A 24,402-nucleotide genomic window follows, 5' to 3' on the forward strand; every position below is an offset into this window, starting at 1 on the left:
AAGATAGATGAGCACGGGCTGTGTTAGCAGTCCCTTGCTGGCGGCCGTTCAGATGGCAGCCAGCTCCAGCCCACGGTGCCGGGCACATTTCGTCGCCCCGAATAGCCAAAGGGCCGTGCCGCAGCGGGAGTGCCAGCGGCTCCTGTGAGGGGAGGAGTTACACCATGGCCCCTCTACCTTGTCAACGAGCAAATTCAGCCCCAAAGTGGCAAACAAAGGGCTTTTGTGCACTTTTACAGCTCGGCAAGGGTTAGCGGCCTGCCACAGTTTTGAGCCGGGACGAGCTTGGTGCTGACCTGCCTGGAAGGGGACCGGGGGGACGCAGGGCAGCTCGGGGAGGCTCGGTGGGGAGGTCTCGCTCCCATTTTGGGCACAATGCAGGGAATTGTTAAAGCGGCTCCCACTTACCTGGGTCTGCGCGTTGGTCACGTGTAGGCGAGCGTTTCGGCTGCCTTAGGACGCGGATGACAGCGATCGGGGCCGTTTGCTTGCGGTCAGTCCCGCAGATCCAGAGGTGCCCTCTGCCGCGGTTGACATCCTCGCCTGGCCGCGGGCTCTTGCTGACTCAGATTCCTCCTCCTTCCCCTCTCACCTTCTAACATCCTCCAACTGCAGAACTCATCCCTCTCCTGAGATGCAGAGCGGTGCACTTGCCCCAGGAACTTTCTCCAGGCAGGACCCGAATTCAAAGCCAGCCTTTCATTTTCGCGGCGGAGTGGCGAGAGCGAAGGCAGCGAGGGGAACTGGAGCACTCGCTTCCTTTAAATCCCCACCAGAGTCTGCCGAGCGCTGAAAGCGAAGCCGCTTGTCATGGTGAGCTTCAGAGTTTAACTTCAGGGGGGAGGGAGAAAGTGGAAAGCAAACTGAATGCTGTAGTGGAGATTTCTCTCTTCCCCCACTGGGCCCCTTGCCGACTGTTTTTATTGATTTCAATCACTGGAGGCTAGCGAGCTCGCAGAAGAAACACTGTGTAATGTGTTCTTTCCTGGCTTTCATTAAAGAAACTCAATGCAGTGCGGTCACGCTGCCGAGCTCGCCTGGCAACCTGCCTACACCCTGTGGTACCTCTTTCATTGGAGGAGATGGAGCTCGTGGTTTTTTTTTTTTTTTTTTTTTCCTCCCCTCCAGCACTGATTTCAAAACAGCTTATCCTCCGCTTCTACCTTCTGCGAACCCAAAGCTGTTTAAAGTTGGGGAGCGATTGTGAGCACCCCGAAGGGGAAGGTCGTGCTGGTGGAGGTTCAAGCGCTGAGGGCTGGGACAGCCCCGCACTCCTTTTCATTAAAATCCTTCTCTGCGTTTGTGGGGAGGGCTGAAGTGGGGCTGAATGTGAGCCACAGCGATGTGGATACAAATGATTCCCGAGGGTTCTTTTTTCTCCTTCTTTTTCTCGTTTCTCTCTTCCCCTGATTGGTAAACGTGGTTTAATTAAGGGTAAGAGAGTAAGCGGAGTCCTTCTGTGAATCTGTGAAAATTCCTGGCACTGTCATCATGCAAGTGAAGCAAAACTACATTCCCCAAGCCTGCAGCAGTGCAGTTGTCTTAAATACTTCGGTTGCGCTCAGGACTGTGATACTGGTGGAGAAAAATGAGAAATAAAACATGGTACTAATTTGTGCTTTAGAACTTAATCTGTTACAGTATGTACTTCATAGCAGCAAACAATCTATAAAGTGGAATTCAACAAGCTAGTTTCTGTAAGTCGTATTGTTCTGTGTGCCTATAAATCCTTTCATTTAATTTAGTAAATTGATTGATTTCTTCTTATTATGCAGATTCTAACGTTAATACACTATGTGCTCTTCAGAACTGGATGTACATCTATGAAACATGCAAATATCACACAGTTGTAAATAAAGCCTGATTTCACGCCACAAGGGCTGTACCCATTTGAAGTACAGCTGCAGATTCAGGGTACCACCTGGTTGCTTGTGCTTCTGCGATACCGTATCTGAGTACGTAAGGACATACTCTTTTAACATTTGCACGACTACTAAAAGAATCCGTTCCTGGATCAGAAAGATAAAAAGCTTGTTCTTATTTAAATCTGGCTTCCTGCAGAACTTGTTTGAGGCTTTTCTGCCTGGATTGCATCTACAGAAACCTTTCCAAATCAACTTAACGTAATTTATTCCCAGTGTTTCTGTTGCCAGGAGTTGAGATTTTAAAAACAACTAGCTTTTATGAAAAATTTTAATTATTTCTTTATACAATATCTATATATTTTTAAATCTTCCTACGGAAGTTCTACAGACATGATATAAGGAAGTATATTTCTACAAATGTTACTTTTAAATCAAAGCTTGCTTTCTGCGTGGGAACTATGTTTCATGTGCTCTCTCTGGTCATACTTCTTATTCTCATAAGGTGCTAAATGACAGAAAATGGTTATTTAAATTCAATATGGCTGCAAACTATTTTGTGTAAATTCTATAGCTGTAGTTGTAGCATAGTTCTTTGGCAAGCCTCAAATAGTAAATCATTTGTCAGTCTTTTATGAACCTTGCATCTCAAGATTTGCCAGCCTTTCTTCTTTGTAGTTTTTGAACTGTATTTATAGATTCTGCTTTTTGTTTTTAAGCTGGCAGATGGCCAGTTATTTATCTGCCTTCATATGTATTGTGTACGAGGGAAACGGAACATTTTGTATGCTAATATCGTGCATGGTGCATACTTGGGGCAAAAGACTGCTTGTAAGCAGAATCCATTATGTGACGAGTCGGTAGCTCCTAGTCCGTTCTCGGTCAGCGAACAAAGCCCCTTTGACATTGCTCTATATTAAAAGTTATGAAATAACACAAGCTTAATGAACAATCAAGGCACAATGCTGCTACTATGAAGCGAGCTGTATTGTCCGTTTCCCCTTCTTTCTCTTCAGAGTTCAAAAATTTGAAGCCCTCTTCATACGTTTGTCACTGTTAGTCATGTTGAAATTTATTCCTCTGAATTTCTGATGCCGCTTGCTTTGCTGTTCTTTTGCTGTGCTGGTAGAAAAAGGTAAAAGCACATTGACTTTTGGGGCAGCTGAACTCACTGGTGGTAACAGAAACTTTGGTTTCCTTCCTTTTTCTGGCTCTCTTCCTGTCGCCTTTGTCAGGTTTCCTTTTCCATCACCTCTCTGCCCCGGCCGGTTCCTTACATTTACTTTCCTTTGCCAGGGCACACGGCCGTCAGGTCGCACCCAGGGTGTTGCGGAGCTGCTGGAGCCCTGAGGATGCCTGCTGGAGGAGGATGAGCAGCGCTTCTGCCCCCAGCGAAGGCAGCGCCTTGCTGCACGGTGCTCTGTTTGCACCTTGTGCCACACACGGGTTGGGCAGGACCCTTCACCAGGCAGCAAATTCTGACCTACACATACAAATCCCAAAGGCGTATTTGCAATATATTAAAATCAGGTTAATTGGGGCATGCAAACGTAGGAGTCTTTAAAACAGTGGGAGAAAGAGGAGCAGAAGCTTTTAGAAGACATCTTCAGTCGTACTGAAGTATGAAACAGCAAAGGCCCTTTGGTTAACTATAAATCTGGAAACAAATTTAAAAATATGCTTGTTGCTCTGTTGAAACACAACAAAATTAATGTGCCGTTAATACCATCTTGGTACTGGTTGTCCAGCTGTCACGGTTCATAATACCCTGGCAGCTGATGGTTTTATACAAATTCAGGCTCTAAAAAACTGCACCTGTTTGTTTTTGCCACTCTTGCTGCAAAAAAAAAAGGGCCTGATGTCTTCAGCTAGTCCTCTCGGGTAAATCTTTCTGCCTTTTCCAGTTTCTCTTGCAGTCAGGGTTGTTTTTCTCTGTTGTGAATTGCTTAGCGGGACTGCTGGACACTTAAATCCTGCACTCACTTCTGTTTGAGATGGCTCCCCCGTTATGATAGGTAAACTCATTTCTGAACACAACCTATAAAATGTTTTACATTTGTGCAATATTTCAAGATTACAGATAATAATTAAAAACTTTGATAAAACTGCCACATTTGAAGCCTATAGCTGTTTTGAGTCAGATGTCTTAGCCTATTTATTTACACAATATGACTAAGCTTACCTAGAAATCCGAAATTCAAGGCTGGCATTGATGAAAGGCTCTATTGGCAGTCTCTGTCCTTTGCCAGCAAATTGACATAGTATAGTACAAACCTTGGGAATTTGCTTGGAAACATATGAGCTTTGCATCTCTTGTCCCTTGTGAAGATGACGTGGATTTTTATGAGCGTAAATGTTAAAGATCTGGGGGTCCATCTCTTTTCCAAAATACGGCAACCAGTGGCAGTACCCCTTCCAGCACCTTTTCAGGCCTTCTGGAAAGTTTCCAAGTGGAAGACTCCCACCTCCTTAATCATGAAAAAAGCCTGCCTCTCCTCTGAATGTCATTCATTCAAGTGTACTGACCTGCCCTGACCTTGTTTAGATTGAGATCTAATGAGCCCACGGTCCAAGGTGGTGTGGGAGCTCACAGCAGGCTTTGCAAATAAGCAAGTGTTGTGTTTTTCTGTATGCATGTGTTTTAAATTTATCACGTCAATAAACAAGTGTATCACACGCTCGAGTACGGACTTTACGGCGTTGTAGTTAAGAATAAATTGTGCCACTACAAATTGTGATGTCACATTATAAATATAAAAGGAGACAATGTGGAATATTTATGACCTCAAAACAATGAAGTCCCCTGTTGATTTGTGCTTTTTTTTAAAAAAAAATAAATAATGAGGTAATGCTAAAACTCTGAATCTGAACGGCTCACAAACTTTGGGCTCATCTCTCAGAAAAACAGTCACGCTAATGGTACAGGGAAAGAAAGATTAAAAAATAATGCTGTTGATTCCGAGGAGAGATGCATCAGTAGAATATCATAACAGGGGTCATTTGAGTTAAAATAAATATAGCTAGGCTTCAAATTTCATTAAAAGGTTTGGCTTTATTTTGAGTCCCAGAATCTGGGGAAGGTTGGTTGGTTTCTGTTGTGTTTTGTGATTTCTTTTTTTACATTATGATAAAGTGAACCTCAGCTTCAGTGGAGAATCTGCACCAAATGCACACATTTTATGAAACAGATAAAACTTGAGGCTTTCAAATTAAAAAAAAAAACAAAAAAAAACAAAAAAAACAGTCGAGGGCGGATTGTAGTACCTACTGCTGGCCTAAATCGTGTTGACACGAATGGATAAAAACGTAGCTGGAATGAGAGAGGTCGTCTGCAATGCAAGCGTTCGCAGGCTGTATGAGTCCCAAACAGAAGCCTACTGAACCATATTTTCGTTGGGCCGAATTACGGTCTGTGCTATCAGAAGGGTACCTTAAGCTATAAATCCCGACTCTTTCAACCCTGGAATAGCTCCAGCCCCAAAGGGAGAACAATGCTGGTGTTTCAGATGGCCTACAGTGCAGAAATTGTTCTGCTGGAAACAAACGTTGTTAGGGCTTGGTATTTATGTTGGGACCCACTTATAGGGAGGGAGCGACTTGTTTTGTTTTTAATGGAGTGGTCGGGAGAGGGATAAAAAGCTTTTTGATAATGTAAGGAATGCGTGGGGGAAGGGAAGGTACAGAGATACGCATTTACTGTAAGTATGAAGGAGCAGAGGCCTCTTTATCAGAGCTGCTCTAATGATGTGCCACAGTCACTTTATTTGAAAGCTTCATGGCTCACAGAAAAGTAAACAAATTCATTACATTATTTTTAAAAGAAGATTAAGTGTAGTGTGTCGTCTGTTGGACAGCTGCTCTAGTAATCTTTTACAAACACTTTATAAATGACCACCCTCGGTGTTTTTCTGGGCTTTGTGTGGCTGGATTGTTATTTTAGTAAGTACCAGGACAGTTTTTCCAATGAAAACGGTGTTTCCTGTAAAACAATTACATACCTACCTTCTCCCTAAATATTATTTCTTCTTAGCATGAGGTATAAATGTCTGCTATACAAACGCATCGTCTGTTGAGATTTTTTGGGTGGATGCTGGCTTTCCATAATAATAAATAAAAAGCATTTTAAACAAGAACAACAACAAATGTAAATCCTCTTTTCTGCCTTATTTGCATTTGTTCTGATGTCTGCTTTGTCCTTTTTTGGGCTTTGAAAACAGAGCTGAAAAGATGAGTCAAAGTCAATTTAGATAATGCGGGAACTGACGCCGAACAAATGTCTAGTCCTCAGCAGGTGTCTTTGGCAAATCTGCTAGCATTCAGGTATTGTTGTGTTTACCTATCCTTTGCTTTGAACATCAGCAACAATAATGTTATTTAGCATCATGTTTGGATTTTTGTCTTAAGGCACTTGACAAACACTAGTTGTTACAATCCCAAGGATCTGTCGCTTCATATAGCGGTTTTAACCCGTCTCCCAACAGCAATCGATATTCTTATGCATCTGGGTTTCAGTGGTGGGTGCCTCTACCAGGAGGGAGTAAAAGGGACATTTGTGCCTGGGTCCGAGCACCAGCTCAGAGACCTTTGTCTCAAGGCAAAAGGGACGTTAAGGGCATGCTAGGCATCTCGCGGGGTCCCCTTCCCCACTGCACAGTGTTCTGGTGCTCTAACCTGATCATCAAATGACCCCTTCCTTCAAAGCCCAGTCTGTGAATGCAGTTCTTGTTCTGGGAATGCCGGTGGTGGTTGGGCTCCTTTATTGTCCCAGCCCCGGGACGAGATGCTAACGGCTCCCAGAGGCATTGATGACTCCTCCAGGTTTCCTTGCTCTCTGTAAGCTCCACCTGCATCAGCTTGTAGCCGGAGTCTTGGAGCAACATTCAGACGTGACAGAATCATCAGGAAACACTTATTTTGAGCAGAGTTTATGGATCTAAGTAACTTAATGAACACTTGTATGCTAAGTCCCCTTTTTCTGTCCCTGCTATGTGGGAATCTCTTTAAAGTCCACATGTGAACAGGTAAGGTACACGTCCCTTGGGCTGCCTTATGTTAATGCCATTTTCACTGCTGTTGGGGCTGGTTTTTCCTATCCATCTTATAAATACAGCCTAGCCTTGTAGGAAATTGTTCCCTGCTCAGGTTGTCTTAATAAACTCAGCACAGCTGTTGCTGAGGAAGTGGATTAATGGAGTCATTGGCAAATCAGTACTGTTTGGGCAGCATCTCTGTCGTGTTCCATGTTACTGCAATCCATTATGTTTCCATAGCATTGCCTGTGGCCCCAACACATCTTGTTAAATATCATGAGCAGGATGCTTGAACTGTCTCAGCATAAGGTGCTAAATATGGTTCAAATTTTTTTAAAAGTTAAAAAAAAAAAGGGAGCCTGACAACCTATTCCAGTCTGAACCTATAGTTTAGAAATGTGTCTATGTCTGCAATTTTAAGTTGGCTACAAATGATAGAAGGGAATAAATAATAGAGCACAGCAGCTGAAAACCCTGAGCTCCTCCCAGAAGCTAATACTTCCAGTGTTTTTGTTCTTAGCCTGGAAGAGGTAATGATATTTAAATGTTGCAGTGTACATGCCTTACCCTGCACTGATTCACAGTGACCATGGAGGTGGCTGAGAAGCAGCAGGTCCTCAAACCACAGTGAAGGTATCACGGTTTTATTTGGGACAGTATGAGGTGTGTAACTAGCATGCTAAGAATTAATACCATCCCTTTGCTCTTGGATTTGGAAATACCCATGAGGAAGTGTATGAGTCCTGTTTGGAATACTCTGTATTTTTTTCATTGCTCAGCCATTACTGGGAGGTTGCACAGAAGAGGTGGTTTCATTGAGTCCAAATCCCTATTGCTTCCTGAGGTCCTTAGGGACTGGGATATCCAGAAGCTACGTTCTCCATGATTTTGTGAAGGTCTGTCCAAGGTGATCATCAGAATAGGGCTCTAAAAGGGTAAATCTCTTAAGATCTGTTAGATCTGATGTCAGTCTTTCTACAGCGTGAATGGGGAGAGGAGGGAAAGCACAATCATTGCTAGTTTTGGACTGCAGTGCTCACACAGGAAAACAAAATGTACTAGTATGTGGAAATCATGGGGGGGATGTTGAGTAACAGCCTCTTAGTATTACACCAGCTGGATATTTTTATGCTTCCAGTTGATACTTAACAACTCAGAGGACTACTGCCTGGAAAGATATGAATGAACCAGTGCTCAGAGTCACTGGAGTAAGTCTCGTCTTGTTATGGAACAGCTTTTTGTTTTTAGCTTGTGTGATCTCCCACTGGATTTCCCCTGATAAACTCAGCATATCTCCTTAATGCTCTTCTTCTGTATGTGAAATAAGTATTTTCATTTGGGGTATAATTATGCATATATTTATAGTAATTGGGTTTTAATTATGAACTGTTCTGTCTGAAAACCTAGAGAAACTTTAACCATTGTGGGATATATGTGTGTATGTTTATGCAAGATTGTGCATATGTTTACCCAGGATAGCTAAAGGATCTCCCAGAGGTCTGGGATGAAGATGGTTGTTGTCACATCTTCCCTTCCGGCATAGTGGATATCAAGTCCCTGAGTGGAAGACAGGGGTTTTCTCAGTGCACAGCAGTATGAGATTACAGCCCCAGAAACTCAGGATCTTAAGGAATCTCTACTCCCATACATATCTATATATGCTAAAAAAATCCATAGTGAAATACAGCGTACAATAAAATTACAAAGATTGAAGCGTCTGGTCTTAAGTATTACCTGTTCCTTTCAATTAAAATTATGCATATGTTGTTTACCTTTATTTACCCTTTACTTAAATGTTCATTATTTCAGGCCACAGATGAAGAAGATCTTACCCCAGAAGAAAGAAGGAAACTGGAAAGAAAATTGAAAAAAGAGCGCAAGAAGGAAGAAAAGAAGCTGATAAGAGAAGCTGGAATCTCTACTAAAAAAGAAGAGCCTAAAAAGCTGTCAGGATCAGAGCTGGCTCTGGCCTATTTAACCAGGTAAGACTACTAAAACCCCACTGCAGATGCTCCCTGCAGAAGCAAGCTGTAAACCATGCCAGAAATCCAGAACAAGCTGAACCAAGTAATAAGACATTAAAGGAAATTGCTGCAGTTAAGTAATAAGTTAATGTTTCATCTCATTTGACACCCTGTCACCATGTTTTATTTATATCACAGTAACTACTAAAGGATTTTGAGTATGGTACAAACATTTTAAAGAAAGCTCCTGTCCTGAAGATCTTACAGTTGATATATAAATATCACTGGGTTAGCTGCACTTAAAAAGATGAAAGGCATATTACAGACAAGATTGCACTGGGGAAATGAGTTTTGATTAAGGGCACCATTTTAAGCAAAGGAGTTTTACTTGTTCTCTTTTTGTGAGCAAATTGCCTGAAGTGGTTAAGCATTATGGAGTCCTAATTTAATTTAATGCGTGATATTTGGATATTTGTAAATTAAGATGGGATTATGCCACCGTTACAAAGTTCATAGTGTGCAATGCCTTATTTCTGCATACCAAAGTATATAGCCAGTATAGCGGCCGATTTCAGATCGGAAGCAATTACTTTAGTTAGCATACTTATTTAGAATACTTTACATTCCAACATAAAGCAATGTCTATGGTTAAAATAGAGAACTACAACAAAGCATTCATGGTACGCTACAGACAGAGGCCTTGTATAAGCAGGAAGATAGTGTTTATTTTTTCCCCAAACTACAAAATATGTCCTGTCTCTAAGACCTGCAAAAGGCTGGCGTGTTACCAATAGTGGGTTACCACGAGGAATAAAACCAGTGTTGCATCTCTGGCCGTGCTTAAAACTGAAGCATGCAGACTGTCTGAATTGTTACTTACCACTCTCAGTGGGGAGGGAGGAAATTAATTGCATTCCAGGCAGAGGGACATGTGCATTTTTGTTACATAACCCTCAGCATGCAGTGATAGCAAAATGACAATAATATTTTTGATCTGGAAAACAGCTGGAATAGTTCACCGCTGTTTTGAACTGCAGATGGATTGACAGTTAGCTTTGAACCATCTGCTCAAGCTATACTGCGGTATGTGTGCTAGTAAGTGATGGATCTAGAGATAATGGTTTTCAGGTTTGGAAAGCAAAGGAACAAGCTGTGGGTTTTTGTTGATACTCTGCTGTTATCTATATGGATCTGTGCCTTGTGATGAGAGAATATGAAACTATATTTCAACTAATTTGACTCCAGAGTTTCACTTAACTCATACCAAATTACTTTGAAACAGTATTCCTGCTACATAGTTCAGTAATAGCAGAGTTCAGCTGCTATAGGTATGGCAGTAGGTTGTCTGGGATTGGTTCAGCAGCAACTGATCTGAATTCTGTAGACTTATCGGGGATAGTCATAAGATGCTGAACTACCAAGCAGATAAAACCACAGACAGCATTCTGGCCCCAAATGTCCTGTGACTTATCTTGGATCATCTTGGCTCAGTCCTTTTGCACCTCTGAAGTATTTTCTACCCAGAAAGATTGGAAAAAGAAACAACTAGATTTAGAGTCATCAGAGAAGAAAGTCACTATGTGGGGAAAGGAAACTAAAATCCGGCTTCTGGAAGACCCCTGTAAAAACCCCAGAAACTTCAGTGGGTCAAGGATTTCAGCCTGTGTGTTTTTGTAGGGCTACAGGCATGAATAAGACGTGGGAGGATAAGGTAATCTTACAGATGCAAGAGCTTAGTATAATTGGAAGTGAACAAAAGGGTGCTGTGGATTTATGTTTTGCCCCACCTATGGTAAAAAACCTTCCATTAAATAAGGGTTACTAAGTGAAGTGGCATCTTAATTCCCTGATGACATGTGAATCTCCTGTAGGACAGGTGGAACTCGAAGTACCATACAGCAATTAAAACTGTCATTTTTATTTCTTAAGAGACTATTCACATCATGAGAACACAACTATACGGGGCTTCAGCTTTGACAGGAAAATATTTATTTTAATTTTGTTTGATAATTTGCGAAGAAAAATGTTAGAGTGTTCAGTGAAAGAGTTGTGTTACACGTAGACTTTTGACATGCAAGGGGAAATTCAAGTTATTCTGTAAGTCATACATATTTGAAGAGCTAGTACTGCCCTCAGAGGACAGAATCATCTTTTCTGGTATGTAGGATGAAATAAAGAGAAATTCTTCAGCATAGGAATAAATTTCCATTTCAAGCAGTAACATTAGGGAGAAAGAGCATGACTTTACATGGAGGAAATAAAACACATTTAATAGCATCTATTGTTTCCTGGGCGATCGTGTTCTTAGAAATCCCTGCTTCTGCAGCAACTTTGTGTGTTCTGTTTGAAAAGTAGCATGGAAGTAGCAGGCAGCCTGCAGCAGCAACACTCTCACTGCTGAGGCACCGGACACCTTTCTAAAGCCATCCCTCATCCTTTTAGCTGAGAGGAGTTAATGAAGAGAGTGTTAATGAGGGGATGCTGGGGGCAGACAGGACCACTCGTGGCACTGTGCTGCCTGGCGCCTGGAAGTGCAGCAAGCTGGCAGTCGCAGTTGTGCCCACAGTGATGCTTAGCACAAAGAGCGATGCTAGACCAAGCTGTGTGCCTGTCCCTGACTGGGGTACATCCCTGTCTACACCCAGGTGCTGGGTGGCAGTGACAGCCCAGCCTTTTCAGCTGCTTTCTCATTTGGGTGAGGAAAAGGATTTCACTCCTGACTGTTCCAGGGGAGGAGGAGGCCACATGGCTCACGGTTCTTTCTCTTTGCATTGGCCTGAAGGGAAAGGAAGAGGGGAGGAAAAAAAAAAAATTGCTCACCAATTTCTGTCTAATCATTTCCCTCCATGAGAGAATGTCAGGTGGTTTCCCAGCGCAGTTCGTCCAACGTGGCAATCACGGTGTGCCTGCAAAAATAGGAAGAAGAAAGTCTCCCAACATCAGATTCTCCAGCTTGCTGGGGACAGCAGGCAGCAAGATCTGAAGACAGAATTAAAAATAGCGTGCTAAAGCAAAAAGTGAGGGAGAAGGGTTATGAAACTGTGAGAAGGAGAAAAGAAAATGTAGAATAATGCTAAAAAAAAATCCATCCTGAATGTTACTGAATAGAAGAGAAGAAAATCATTAAAATTACTGCAGAGGAAAAGGAGAAAGCAGGAGTGAAGCAGTGAGTATTAGTGGTTGCATAAACTACACACATTTCTTTCTTTTCCTTTTAATGATGATGTGCCTTTTCTCTTTTATGATGGTAAGTGGTGAATCATGTTTAAAGCCAAGGTTAGAATGCCTCATTACTTTGATTCTTAGAATATATGAAATAAAAATCCCTACTTTTCTAAGCATTACGTGCTTTCAAGTGAAAAGGTGTTGCAATTCATGAGAATGCTAATTAGACTTAATTATAACCCAACTGACCTTCTGTGGTGCTAAAATGTTGGCAGAGCTTGTTTGTCTTGGCAAGTCATTCTCTCCTAGAAATGTTTCTATTCTTAAGTTTGGCTCAGGAAGTTCATTGCTATATGCAGCTGCACGTATGGTTTTCTCCATCACCCATTAACGTAACAGAAATATGAGTAGATGTTACCAAAAGTATGTGGAATTACAAGACTGGTATCTGAAGCAGAAGAGATGGAAAGTATTGTTATCTGGATATTGCAGTGAATTACCTAAGCCTTTGAATATTGTGCATTTACATTTCAAAAATCCACTGCTGGAGTACATTTCTTTTCTCTTTGTAATAATTATATTCTTCTAGTAATGTGTGTCACCAGCAGAATGTTTCCCAAACAATGCCAAAAGGCACTGTCTTTTCAGTTTCCTTTGCAGAGCTTGCTTTGTTCATCCCTGACTTAAATGTAGGTGTGATTCAGAATGTCGGGTGCTTCTTTAGAAAACAAGAAAATAAAAACAAGGAAAAAAAAAAGAATAATGCAAAGCAAGGAAATTACAGAAACACAAAAGTAAAACAGAATTTCCCACTGAGTGGGGAAATAGTCTGACTCTGCAGAACACCATTTTTTTTCCCGATTTTGCTGAGCTCAGTGGCTGACTGGTAATGCTGCTGAGAGTGGTGTGTGGCAGCTCTTTTATCTGCTGGGGTTGCAGAATGGAAGCAGATCCCAGTCCTTGTCCAAGCTTTATTAAAAACAGTGTCAAGCATAGGACATCTTTACAGAAAATTTGCCCTTCACGTAAAGAACATAGAAATCTCAGGGGCATCACTGCAAGCATTTATATATAACATGTATGAATTAGATAAAGTTGGTATTTACTCACAGGTTCCTGCTGGAGCAGGGGCTGTCTGGGGAAGGGAGCTTAGCATTAACTCAGTGCTAGGATCTGGGAAATTTCTGGTTTTTAAAGGACTGATAGAGGCCTGTGCTGGAGTGTAAAGAGGGCAGCAGCACTTGAAAGTTGCAAGCATACAGCTGGGGTGAAGGTGGCCCTTCAGGAAATCACAGAGGCATTCATCCAACCGTGCAGGTGACTTGAGAGAGCTCCTAGGCACATACAGCCACACTCGTGAGTGCTGAAAAACAGCTTCTAAATTTAACATAAATTGAGTGGGCTCGTGCCAGATTCAGTTTGCTTCGTTGACCCATAACATGTTTTAAGCTGTTTTTTCTCTCACAGTCTAAGCATTTTTTTAGCCACAGTCCGTGATGATTTTTGATGTGTGGTTCTGAACTTGTTTAAGTCATTCTCCTTGTTGCCAGCCTTAATCTTTATTAATTTCAAACTTGGACCTGGTGCTGGTGTTTCACCATCAATGGCTTAAGCTTTTAGATATTAAGAGTAACCAATGCACTGGAAATCTAAACATCCAGAGATTGTTTTTTCTCCCTCCAGAGACTGGCTGCTTGGGTTTGACAGCAACTAACACTAACATCTAGTGTCATTTCTCCTTCCTCCACCCTCTTGGGAAGACAACTGTGCTGTGTCGGGAAGACATCAGTGGGTGTCTTCTGTACAATGCCAGATGAATGAAGGCAGAAAGGCACAAATGATGTGTGCTTGAGGCCCTCCCGCTGGGGATGCATAAGACCACTGTTTGCAAGTGAGATCACTTCTTGTTTGGAAGCAGATCTGAAGAAAAATATTTTGACCTGATTTTTTTCTTTATTTTCTTTCTTTCTTTCTTTTTTTTAATGTTCAGATCATATCACATTTAAGCAGATTTAAATTTGCTTCTTAATTTTTGGTATAATTCATAGGAGGTTTTGGTCAGTTAGAATGCTGTTACCATTGAAAGAATGACAGTATTTCTACCCTGCATTAAAAGTCTATGTACACTAAAATTTTACATTAATATATGGTCCATTTCAAAGCCAATTTCTCTCTCCAACAATTTGTTACTGTTGTAGCTCTGCTAGAAGCTATGGACTTGCAATGGGAAATGGTAAGTTTTGTATGCTGTGTATTGTGTAGGAGGTCGGATTTTCATAATAGTCTCTTTTGATACTAAATCCAATATAGTGGGTATCATGAAAATGAAATGCAAAAACCAGTTGACTTTAAGTCTAATGCAAATATTAATGAATATTTTGGGCAGATTTTCTGTTTTTAATCTTGGGAAGAAAACTATTTGAAACATTTTGGAATTCCAGAATCTGTTTTCCTGAAATATCAGAATAATTAGAAAGACCTGCACACTCACATGATTAGGAGAGTTTAAACCACCGGTGGTTTAGGGTAGCATCAGTGGCCAGTAGCATCCATGTCAGTGTTATCAGCCTGTAGATTCCCTATATGTTGGGCCGCTCTAGATGCTGCAGGGCTTCACCTGGCAATTCCACAAGGCATTGGCAAATTGCTAACGTATCTCTCTGGGCAGATTTTCTTTCTCATTAAATGGTGACTGGTGTTGTCCTCAGGATGACGTTACTGGCTTATGTAATGTTGTGAGATGGAATTTGGTGAGCTCTTCTGAGGCACAGAGGCACAGTCCTGTAGCACAAAGGGCAGAAACGTCTCACTGCAAATGCTGTGCATTAAAAGCCAGGACAGAGGATGGGTTTCCTTTGTGGCAGGGAGATGCAGCATGTGTAAAGCTCATCAGTTATCTTCAAGTTCATAAACTATTGAAGCAGTGATCAAATTATGAATCTCAGTTATCCAGGAGCAAAAGGAGGATGGGAATTTGAGAGAAGCTATTGTAATTAGAAGAGCAACGCTGGCAAATTCCTTTCAAGAGCTGCAGCTTTAAGGTGTCTTGAAAGAGCAGTTTTCCCCCAAAGATGAGGGACATTGTGGTGGAGGCTAGTTTTGCTTTAATAACTGAAAGGTTATTTTTTAAAGCTTTTGGGGCAAGCATTAAGTGTGGATGTAATGAATGTATTCCTACATGCTTTTAGTCACTTTGTCACATTCATTAGTTATGTAAGAGACCGCGTGAATCCAGGGAGTCAGATAGAGGGTAAATTTGCATTTGGCGGTGTTCTGCGGCTGTTTTTTGTGAACTTGGGCAGGCACTCGCTACTATCTGATTTCAAAGGCTTGCACTTCTCCTGGTACTACAGAGAACAATGTTTTTGTCCTTGCACTGCTCCAGCTTTCTGTATTGCTTGATTTTTAATTTCTACCTACCTCAAAGTGGTATTCCTCTCTTTGAACTAAATCAGCGTGCCTGTAAAACTGGGCGTTGGCCAATTGATGTTGATAGTTGGATGAATTTTAAAAGGGGTCTCTGTCTCTGTTCATGGCAGAGAAAAGCGGTCTTGTCTTAATAAGAGAGTAGAGTTACCTTATCATATTCCTACAGTCCTTTGTGTAACTTCAGTAGCCCATGGCATCTGCCATTCCCTAGTAGCCCCAGTATTACTCAGAAACCCTACAAAGCTGTATGTTTCAGTGCCCACAGCTTTGCTGTTTTTTAGGGTGCCAATATGCACACATTATTGCTGGGAGGCAGGTGGAAAAGGCATGTTCACTCTCCAGCTGTGGTGCTGTTTAGGGCTATTCTGCAAATGTATTCAGGCATGCTGCTTTCTGTGGAAGGCAAAGCTTGCTGGTAGGGTATATGAAGCAGAAAAATTACTCTGCTATGTTGGTTATGTTGGACCTGATACTAAGCAGTTTCCTAAATCACTGCATTTCCCACATTTTTACAAATTTACATTTGTAAATAACTCCTTCCCTTCCTGGTGTGTACATCCTTCACGTGGCTGCATCAGTTTTCTAAATCTCCCTGCTTCTTCAGTGAAGCATCTGTAATGCTCCAGCTTTCTCTGGTCCTTCCAGACACCAGCACATTCTCTTGGTCTTTGAACTTTAGTTTCTGTGACCTTTCTGGAAATGCGAGACCTGGACACTAACACAGTCACTGCAGCCTCGTGCCAGCCTCACGCGGAGGGAACCAAGAGTGTGTGATTCCTTCTGCTGCATGTCACACTGGCTTTGGGTTATGGGCAACATTATTGGATTCATCATTGAGCTGTGTCATATTGTGATTTCACATTTAATTTGCTGCACTTCTCTCCCCAGTTTATTATTCAGTTTGTGCTAATGACAACAGTGGCACAGACACTCCGACTATCACCATAATAAATGTCCACTGACTGTCAGAGGGACAGTGCTTCTAATCCTACTTCAGCCTGGCTGCAGCAAAGTCAGATACACTACTGTGTCAGAGTTGGATTTATGATACACACTTCCAAATATTAGTGTTCTCATCATCTGATTATTCAAACTATGCATTCAGGGTTCTGTGAATGTCACGTTACACTTTCAGTAATAGCAGCATGCAGCTTTTGTCCGTTTAATCAAGATGTCTGACAGCAGCCTGACGTGGTGATTTTCAGTCCCTCTGATACACTTACTGACTTCTGAACTCACTTTTCTATGTCTTGGTGGCAAGTGATACGCAGAACTATGCTGGAGCCCTGCCAGTGTTTTCCTAACCCCCACATGACATCCACAGGATGTCATACTGTACAGGAATTGCTTTTAAAGCATTATTCACTTCTCGGTGGTTTAGCTGTTTTTTTTATGATCCCAGTACAACAATTTTGCAGCTTTGGAAGAAGCATGTTAACATCTACCTTTTAATTCAATGAGTTCATGCAGATTTCTCTTCTTATATGTCTTTTATCTTTTTCCACCTCTAAATATTGCAGCTCTCCAGGCTGAATGATTCAGGCTTTGCCTGAAGAAGGGCACACCCAAGCAGGAGGGTGACACTTTGGTCTCCAGTTCTGCCACGCCAGCCCAACTTTGCAGTGCAGGTTGGTAAACAGATGCCTGCACCCAATCCGAGCAGAGGAAAGTGCCTGCATGACTCTGTGCTGTGCAGAAATGCTGACTTGGGTCTGGAAGCTGAAACCCTGGTTAACACTCAGATAAACCTGAATTAGGAAGCCATGTCTCAACAAATGAGCCCAGGCACTGGACAGAGCTGCTGGTTAAGCCATCTCCAAGGCCAGAGCAGGCACCAAGGCTTCTGTAGTTACTGAAGATAAACTTGTCAGTTAAAGCTAATTCTGACAAATAATATTGTTTACTACTTAATTCTAGAAACAGTCACCAAATGTAAGAACAAATGGCATCTTTAAATAGCGTAAAGCCAATCTTAGCTATTTTTACTAAGAGTTTTTGGAGAGGAAAAAAAAAAGAACCATGGGAATACATTCCGCATATCAGTAATACTGTCCTGGAAATGTTCCAGATAGGCAGAACTACATTTTTTGTAATTTCAGTTGTTTCTAGCAGGTCCCCTCCATATTGATGTATCAAGTTTTGAAGAACCTAGTTACCTACCAATATTTTTGGATGTATTTTGCTGTTTCTAGCTTGCTGAGTTAGCAACCCCCCTTCCTAGAGAGAAAACAGATGATTTAAGATTCTGAAATGTCAGGTTTTAAGGCTTCTAAGCTGTAAGTAGAAGTTCTTAGATATTGAAGATGTTTATACAGTATTTCCAACTCATTCAAAAGGAGGAAATATTAGAAACATCAACCACTGTGTGGTTCTTCAGGAAATTAGTAGATGCTCATGATGGCACTCAACTGAGCTTTGGAAAAGCTGCCAGACTCACACGACTCCCTGCACAAAACCTCTTATGTGTTAGCCATTAGTATTGTTCCAAATAAACTTCCCTACATCTTAAATAGGGAATAGATTTGGAGTAGCTTTCTGACTGATTTGCTTTGCACCTGTTATAGCTTAAGAGGAGAAAGCAAGAGAGAAATTCATGTCCTTGCTAAAATTCTGACCATCGGTGGCTCTTACATCTTGCTAAATCTGCTCATCATACTATTTAGTTTATGGCAGAGGAAAGAGATTTCTTTTTGTAAATTTCATACCCATAAAAGGTCACTAAATTTTACAGAAAGGGAAAAATACATTAAGAAACTCTAATCCTGCTTTATGGCTCCAAATAAAATCACTCATCTTTCCAAATCTTTAATTTTAATGAAGGTCACAAGTGCATATCTCAAAGCATATTTCAGTAAAAGCTGTGGAGTGATTTACTTTGAAACCTTCTGTCTCTTTGTGTTTCTACCATTTTTTTCAGTGTGAAAGAAAGCTGTCAAAATATTTAGCTGGGCATTTGGTTCGTACATTCTCATGGGGAAAATATATATTTAATAGTATCATTAGCATGAATTTGCAAATCCTTTCATTTGACATCTATCTTCTACAGGATCAGCTGAAAACAATGTTATTAACTAACAGTACCCATCTTTGTTGAGATTTTTGTTTTTAAAAAGTTTTCTCTGTCTTCTATGGGTCACAGAAATGGTAATTTGCTTTTCCACAGTACCTTTAGTGATAGTGTATCATTAGTATAATTTGACAAAATAAATGAAAAATACTTTGATACTAATTTATTCACTCCTGTTTTGACAGCTTTTGAGAAATTGTTACATTATCCCATTTTTCAGATGGCTCAATTAAACTGTGATCAAGTTTGTGACTTACCAAAGTCCTTGTACTATTCAAAGGTTTCCTTTCAAGCAAGTGACACAAAAGAAATGAGGCATAATTTTCTTCTTAGCTGAAGAGTCTCTGTTTTTTTTGGCCCTGTACCAATGTCTGATCTCCACAGACCTGTGGTATTTTTCTCAGTTCCATATTTTGAAAGAAGAGCTTGCATAGATTTTCTTCTGTGGTGTTCTCTTGAGGTATTTCTAAAGGTCACTAGTGTCTCTACTGATTTCTGGGTGGGCATGCAATGTATGGATTAATATTCCAACCCTTCCAGCCACTCTGAGAGAGCTTTCTGTCTTCTGTGTTGGGGTCTACTTAAAATTGCAAGAAAATAGGACAGGAATGCTTTTTGTTTTGATCCATGCTTGACAATAGTACCTGCACCCACTCAGTACCTTTCATAGGATGCTAATTCTAATATTAACCTGACCTTAATGATGTACTGCTGTCCACACAGTCCTTTCTTGTACTGCTGCAAGTGACCAGAGCAGCTTTGTTCCTCTTTATTGCTTTTGATAAAATGAGGAATAAAAATCCCAGAGTTAGCCAGCTGGAGATTACAGGCAGCACTTTTGGTCTCAGTCACATATATAAGATTTTCCTCCGGTATACCTGAGATCTTGTATCAAATGAGATGATGGGTCTAAAGATAACTTGTGCTCACCTGCCCGAGGAGGCTTGCCATTCATTCTGGATGAATTGATTTTTTCCAAAGTTTAGATTACTTTTATTTACATTTTTTTCAGTAGGATTTTTAAGACTCCTGATAAATTTTCTCAAATATGTTGTGACAGGTATAAATTGTATTAGCAGTAATTAGCTATCGTTCTGTGAAGTGCTTCTTCAGATGGGGAAAACTAGATTATGCGTGTTAAGCCCATAAATATTGGGGTAAAATACTTAAGGTTTTTTTGCCTGATTCTCTTTCCTGTAAGATAACTTCTTTTTTTTTTTCCAAACCTAATTAAGAAAATGTAATGCATCCTTTCTTAATGACTCTCATTTCCAGTAAAATAAAATTTAGTATAAATGAATTTTCTTAACAGTTTATTAAACGTAGTCATTAGATATTTCTCATTGAGATCCAGCTTTCTTCTGTGCGTAGTATACAAAAGAGGGTGCATCTAATTAAATAATTAAGCAGCTTTAATATGTTATTTCATCTGAAATGACTTCTTGTAACCTTGTAAGATACATCAGGGAGATTCAGAAGCAGAAGTCTGTAATAACAAGCTAGTCTACTTCAGGACGTAACCCTGAAAGTATCTAGGTCCCTGCATTTCTCAGTGGAGTTGAGAGCTCAGCACTTCACACAAGCACTTTGACCTCTTTCATTCATCTTGAGGAAAGCTTGTGTGCTTTTCAGGTCAAATAAAACTAAAATAATTAAAACAACCCATTTCACATGTAAGTATTACAATAATCTATCCATTGATATTTTAAATGAAAAGCCGATTGCAGAGCTTATTTACTTTATGTGAAAGAAATGCTTTTGCAGCATGTGTTCGTTCAAGGAGCTCTTTCCTCCCAGCCTCTGCAGTCGGCTCTCCCCTGGCCTCCAACCCCTTGCCTCATCACTTGCTCCGAGCCCATCCATAGCCCATCTTCTGGATTCAGGAAAGGGCCATTTCTGTTCACCCGCCTTCTTTCTTTCGGATGGCGCTCTTGACGTGGCAGAAAGGCAAAGGGAAGGTTGTATGTTTTCTCTGCCTCATAAAATTTAAATCTAGGAGAATTAACACTGCTGCTCACTTCCTCCAACACATTTAAACTATTCATCCAATGCCCAGCTACTCAAAATAGTGGAGAGTAGTTTTGTAGCTCTAGGGAATCAATTTGGCTAGTCAGCCAAAGCCAAAATTAAAATTTTAAATGCAGTTGGCAATGATTATTAATCAATTAGCTCCAGGGAGCCATCAAAGCTTTCCAACCAGAGTTAGAATAATAAGCAATATTTTTAAAATAATAAAGCTGGATCCTTAGTAAAACTTGTCTGCTCCTTCACACATTTATTAATATGATGGTGCCCAAAAAGGTATCAGTAATTACTTTTATACAAATAAAATTGAATTGGAATGAGAGCCATCTGCAGGAAGCAGTAATTGGCAGATCAGTTTCTCTGAGCATAGATTACTTAAAGTCTTAGTAACACAAAGCACATCACAGGATCTTGGAAGAGGAGAATCTCGTACTGTCCTGAATACCATAGTGTACCGGCAGATTTTGCTATGCAGTGAGAGACAGCTGGGCATTTCAGCTAAGTCAAGGAAATCTGAGTGCACTGTCAGCTACTGTACATTTCTGGGTTGATTTCAGTATTTTTGTTGGCTTGTTATTTTTTAGAACTCCTCTGCAAAAAGAAAAGTAAATCATTCTGTAAGGTGCTCGTTGCATCTTGGGAAGTTCACATGGGCAGGGGTCTGCAGCACACTCTCCTTCTGCCTCTGCCAGCTGTAGGACATTTGATCTGGATGCAGAAGCGACAGAGGGTTGGCAGGTCTTTTTTATTTTTTTATTTTTCATCCCTCTGTATATACTCTTGCTGTTGGTCCAGAGTAACTCCACCTCTGGAAGCCTCTCAGGTCCACTGTAAAAGCCACCTATGTGGTGGGTTATTTGAAGAGGGCTAGATGAGAATCCAACAGTCCAGTATTCTTCTGTGTGCTTCCAGAATATTGTCATCAGCAAGGGTCAGTGCCGTAGAAAAGGTGAGGGGCCCATGCTACAACACAGGCTTGAGGTTCGGTTTCCCCTTTAGGAGACTTTCCTCCTTTCCTGGAGGCTTCAGCTAGATCCTCTGGGCAGCACGATGTCTGGGATTGTTTTGAGGCCAGCTATTTGACGACATGAGTGGGGATGAGGGGAAGCCCTGTCAGGAAGTCTGCAGAGGCCGGATTTGGGTCTTCTGAGGAGAAAGAAAAGGAGGCCAGTCATGTCCTGGTGACTGGGCCGGCCTGGATGCTGAGAGTCAGGAAGCATTTGCATGGTGCTGGGACGTAGCACAGGTAGGTCTTTGGCTCACAGGCATCACGATAGCAGTGAGAGCACATTGCTTTTTCATATTAAAGTCAGGTATTACTCTGGAGCTTGGAACTCCATGAAGAAGAGCACTTCTGATCTTGTTGGCTATGGAAATCCATTAGGGCCTTGCTGAGGTACAAACAGCACAGAAACACCCAAGGTAAGGACATCTGGTTAAAAAAAACAATGTATTTCCAGAAGCGCTTTGCTGCTGGAAAGACAGTTTCAACTCAATATATTGAACAATAAATTGTCACCTTAGTATCCTGGATGCTTCAAAGAAAAATCTACCAGCCAACACCTTTCAGTATTGAAGTCCTCCAAGTGGCTGTTTCCTCATCCCTCCTCAGAAACTTCCACTGATAAATTTTCACACAAAGGTGGTTTCTCTATCAATATTTTCTTTTAGAATCACTGTATGGAAAACTATGATTCTTTATAATTCTGGTGTTTTCTTCTTAAAAGCAGAAAGTAATTTTTTTTAGTCATGGATTGCTTTTCTGTTAAGTGAGATAGGCCCTAAAAATTATGCAGACTTTTATTATCATATTGTTAAATATTTGACTTTGCATAGCAGCTTTTTATAGCTTTTCTAGTTCTTTCATTAATACTGTGATATTGTAAGTATAGCTATCATAGTTATGACCCAGCACTGCTGAAACTACAGATTTTTTTTGCATTGACAGAGCAAGATTGTATATTAATGCTCCACTAGCTGTGTACATGTGACTAGATGTTACTGTTGTAGATTGTTGCATTGAACAATAAAATCAAATCTTCTACATCTAGCTTGAAAGGACTTGCATTGCTCATTCCTGTGAGCAGTAAAATCCCGTGATTATTCATTGTAGCTGAGAGCTACCACAGAACTTAGTCTTCTCCCAGAAACACGGAATTATAGTGATTTCAGCCTGGTTTCAAGCTATGTGCTCTTGAAATCCCTCCTTTGATCACATTCATAGATAGTTGGATTTCTCCTTCAAAAAAATGCTATGTGATACTCATATCCAGCATAGCACTTAAAAGCATAAAGATATGTAGATTTAAATTATTGAAATGGACAAATCCAGGAAGACAGAAACGATGGTTATTTGAGTGCCTGAAATCAGGTGAAATGTTTCAATTTTAAGATTTTTTTATTTGTTATTAATTGTTTAATCACTTATTTTATTGTTTTCTTCTCTGAGATGCTAGGATGGGTTTTTAAAAGCTGTTTTAAGATTAAAAAGAGGGAAAAAAAAGAAAAAAGCCAATGTAACTAAGCTTGAATCCATGCCCTGGCAGGATTATTCTGTACCACAGCTGGACATTGTGTGGTACAGTGGTACGACAGAAGAGAACTGACCTTACTCATTTTTTCCTGGGCCTGGTAGCATATCCCTCATCAGAAGGCATTTATATAAATGGATTGTTGCCAACCTTTGAAAATGATTTTCCTTGCAGCTGGCTTCTTATATGTTTTTTATACAGACTCTGAGGCCCTCTACCTCCTCGTACCCCCCAGGATGTTTTTCATGGGAGGGAGGCAAAACAGTTGTTTCCATTCATCCTTTCCCTTGATTCTGATCTGGACATCAGTGTGACCAGAATTAAGTGCAAGAAAAGATGGACATCTGGAGAGGAGATGGGGCTTGAGCACAATATTAGGATAGCATTTAGTAGCATATTATATTCCTTGCAGGAGCTGAACAGATTGGCTGTGAAGGGATTTTAAATTCTTTTTTCTTTTTCTGTGATAATTAAACTCCTACTTTGTCATCTTTTTAGAAAGTATGTAAAATAAAAAGTATATTTGGCATAATAATGTATTAGCAGTACCTTTAGTCTTTCAAGCCCGCTGCTTTCAAGCCTCTCTGCTACAACTGGAAACAACAGAAAGTTGTCAATGTGTCATTATTACCATATTTATTTTTGACTCAAAATGCAGTTTTGCTCCAGACAGGTGAATACAGATATCACCAACTGAATAATATACTAGAAAAGGAATTAAAAAAAAATAAAAAAATAAATTCCCAGTGGGATGTTGGTGGCAGTTGCAGGTAGGTTGGTGTCTATGAAAAGCTGACAAGTTGAATCACAGTTGAGATGTGCTGCATGTATTGTAACATACATATGTGAGGTATGAGCTCTACTGTTGACCTGCCTTAGGATCTTGAGACATTGTTAGAACTTTCTGGGTCAACTTGCCTTTCCACATACCATGTCTCATCTGTTTATCCTCTGAGCTCTTCAAGGCAATGTCTCATGTTGTATTTGAACAGTGCCTATAGTGGGGGAGGAAGGGGATTTCTATCTTGGACGAAGCTTCAGGATGCAAACATAATATCAAATGTTACAAATAATGGCAAGTGATAAAAGTGCGTATAATAAAAGATATGCTGTGATAAACATTTTATGTAGATTTAATTGAAGTTTTGCTCTAAGGCACAAAGGCTCTTCCCTTTTGCTTTATAAATACTTTTTAAGGAAGTTCTGTGTAATTTGCTGCACAGATACAATCTGTCCTTCTGTTGGACATCAGGACCAAAATGAGGTACTAAAAAGAAAGTTTCTTTCTTTCTTCCTGTATGTGTGATTCCTAAACTAAAAATAAAAATT

General features: G+C 40.7%; 2 protein-coding genes and 1 long non-coding RNA gene across 7 annotated transcripts in view; 2 read left to right on the forward strand and 1 right to left on the reverse strand.

Annotated features, from left to right (window-relative positions):
- GPR146 (G protein-coupled receptor 146) overlaps positions 1-1,335 on the reverse strand; it is a 49,634-nt gene extending 48,299 nt beyond the window's left edge. For 2 of the 3 annotated variants that reach the window (XM_035339252.1, XM_035339254.1), the window contains exon 1: positions 409-1,335. The gene's annotated coding sequence lies outside the window, so the exon portion shown is untranslated. The remainder of the gene's footprint in view (positions 1-408) is intronic. The other variant, XM_035339253.1, reaches the window with a different exon arrangement.
- Positions 1-24,402, forward strand: part of C14H7orf50 (chromosome 14 C7orf50 homolog) — a 125,946-nt gene that overhangs the window by 89,138 nt on the left and 12,406 nt on the right. For 2 of the 3 annotated variants that reach the window (XM_035339260.1, XM_035339261.1), the window contains exon 3: positions 8,702-8,874. In XM_035339260.1, the coding sequence (XP_035195151.1) occupies positions 8,702-8,874 (173 nt within the window). Of the gene's footprint in view, positions 1-8,055; positions 8,101-8,701; positions 8,875-24,402 lie in introns of those variants that run through there. The other variant, XM_035339262.1, reaches the window with a different exon arrangement.
- LOC118174144 lies at positions 759-5,992 on the forward strand. The gene is made up of 2 exons (XR_004754573.1): positions 759-813; positions 1,776-5,992. It is a non-coding gene; the product is annotated as an uncharacterized LOC118174144 (long non-coding RNA).

This window comes from Oxyura jamaicensis, chromosome 14 (genome assembly GCF_011077185.1).
Source record: "Oxyura jamaicensis isolate SHBP4307 breed ruddy duck chromosome 14, BPBGC_Ojam_1.0, whole genome shotgun sequence".
In the NCBI taxonomy this organism is placed as follows: Eukaryota; Metazoa; Chordata; class Aves; order Anseriformes; family Anatidae; genus Oxyura; species Oxyura jamaicensis.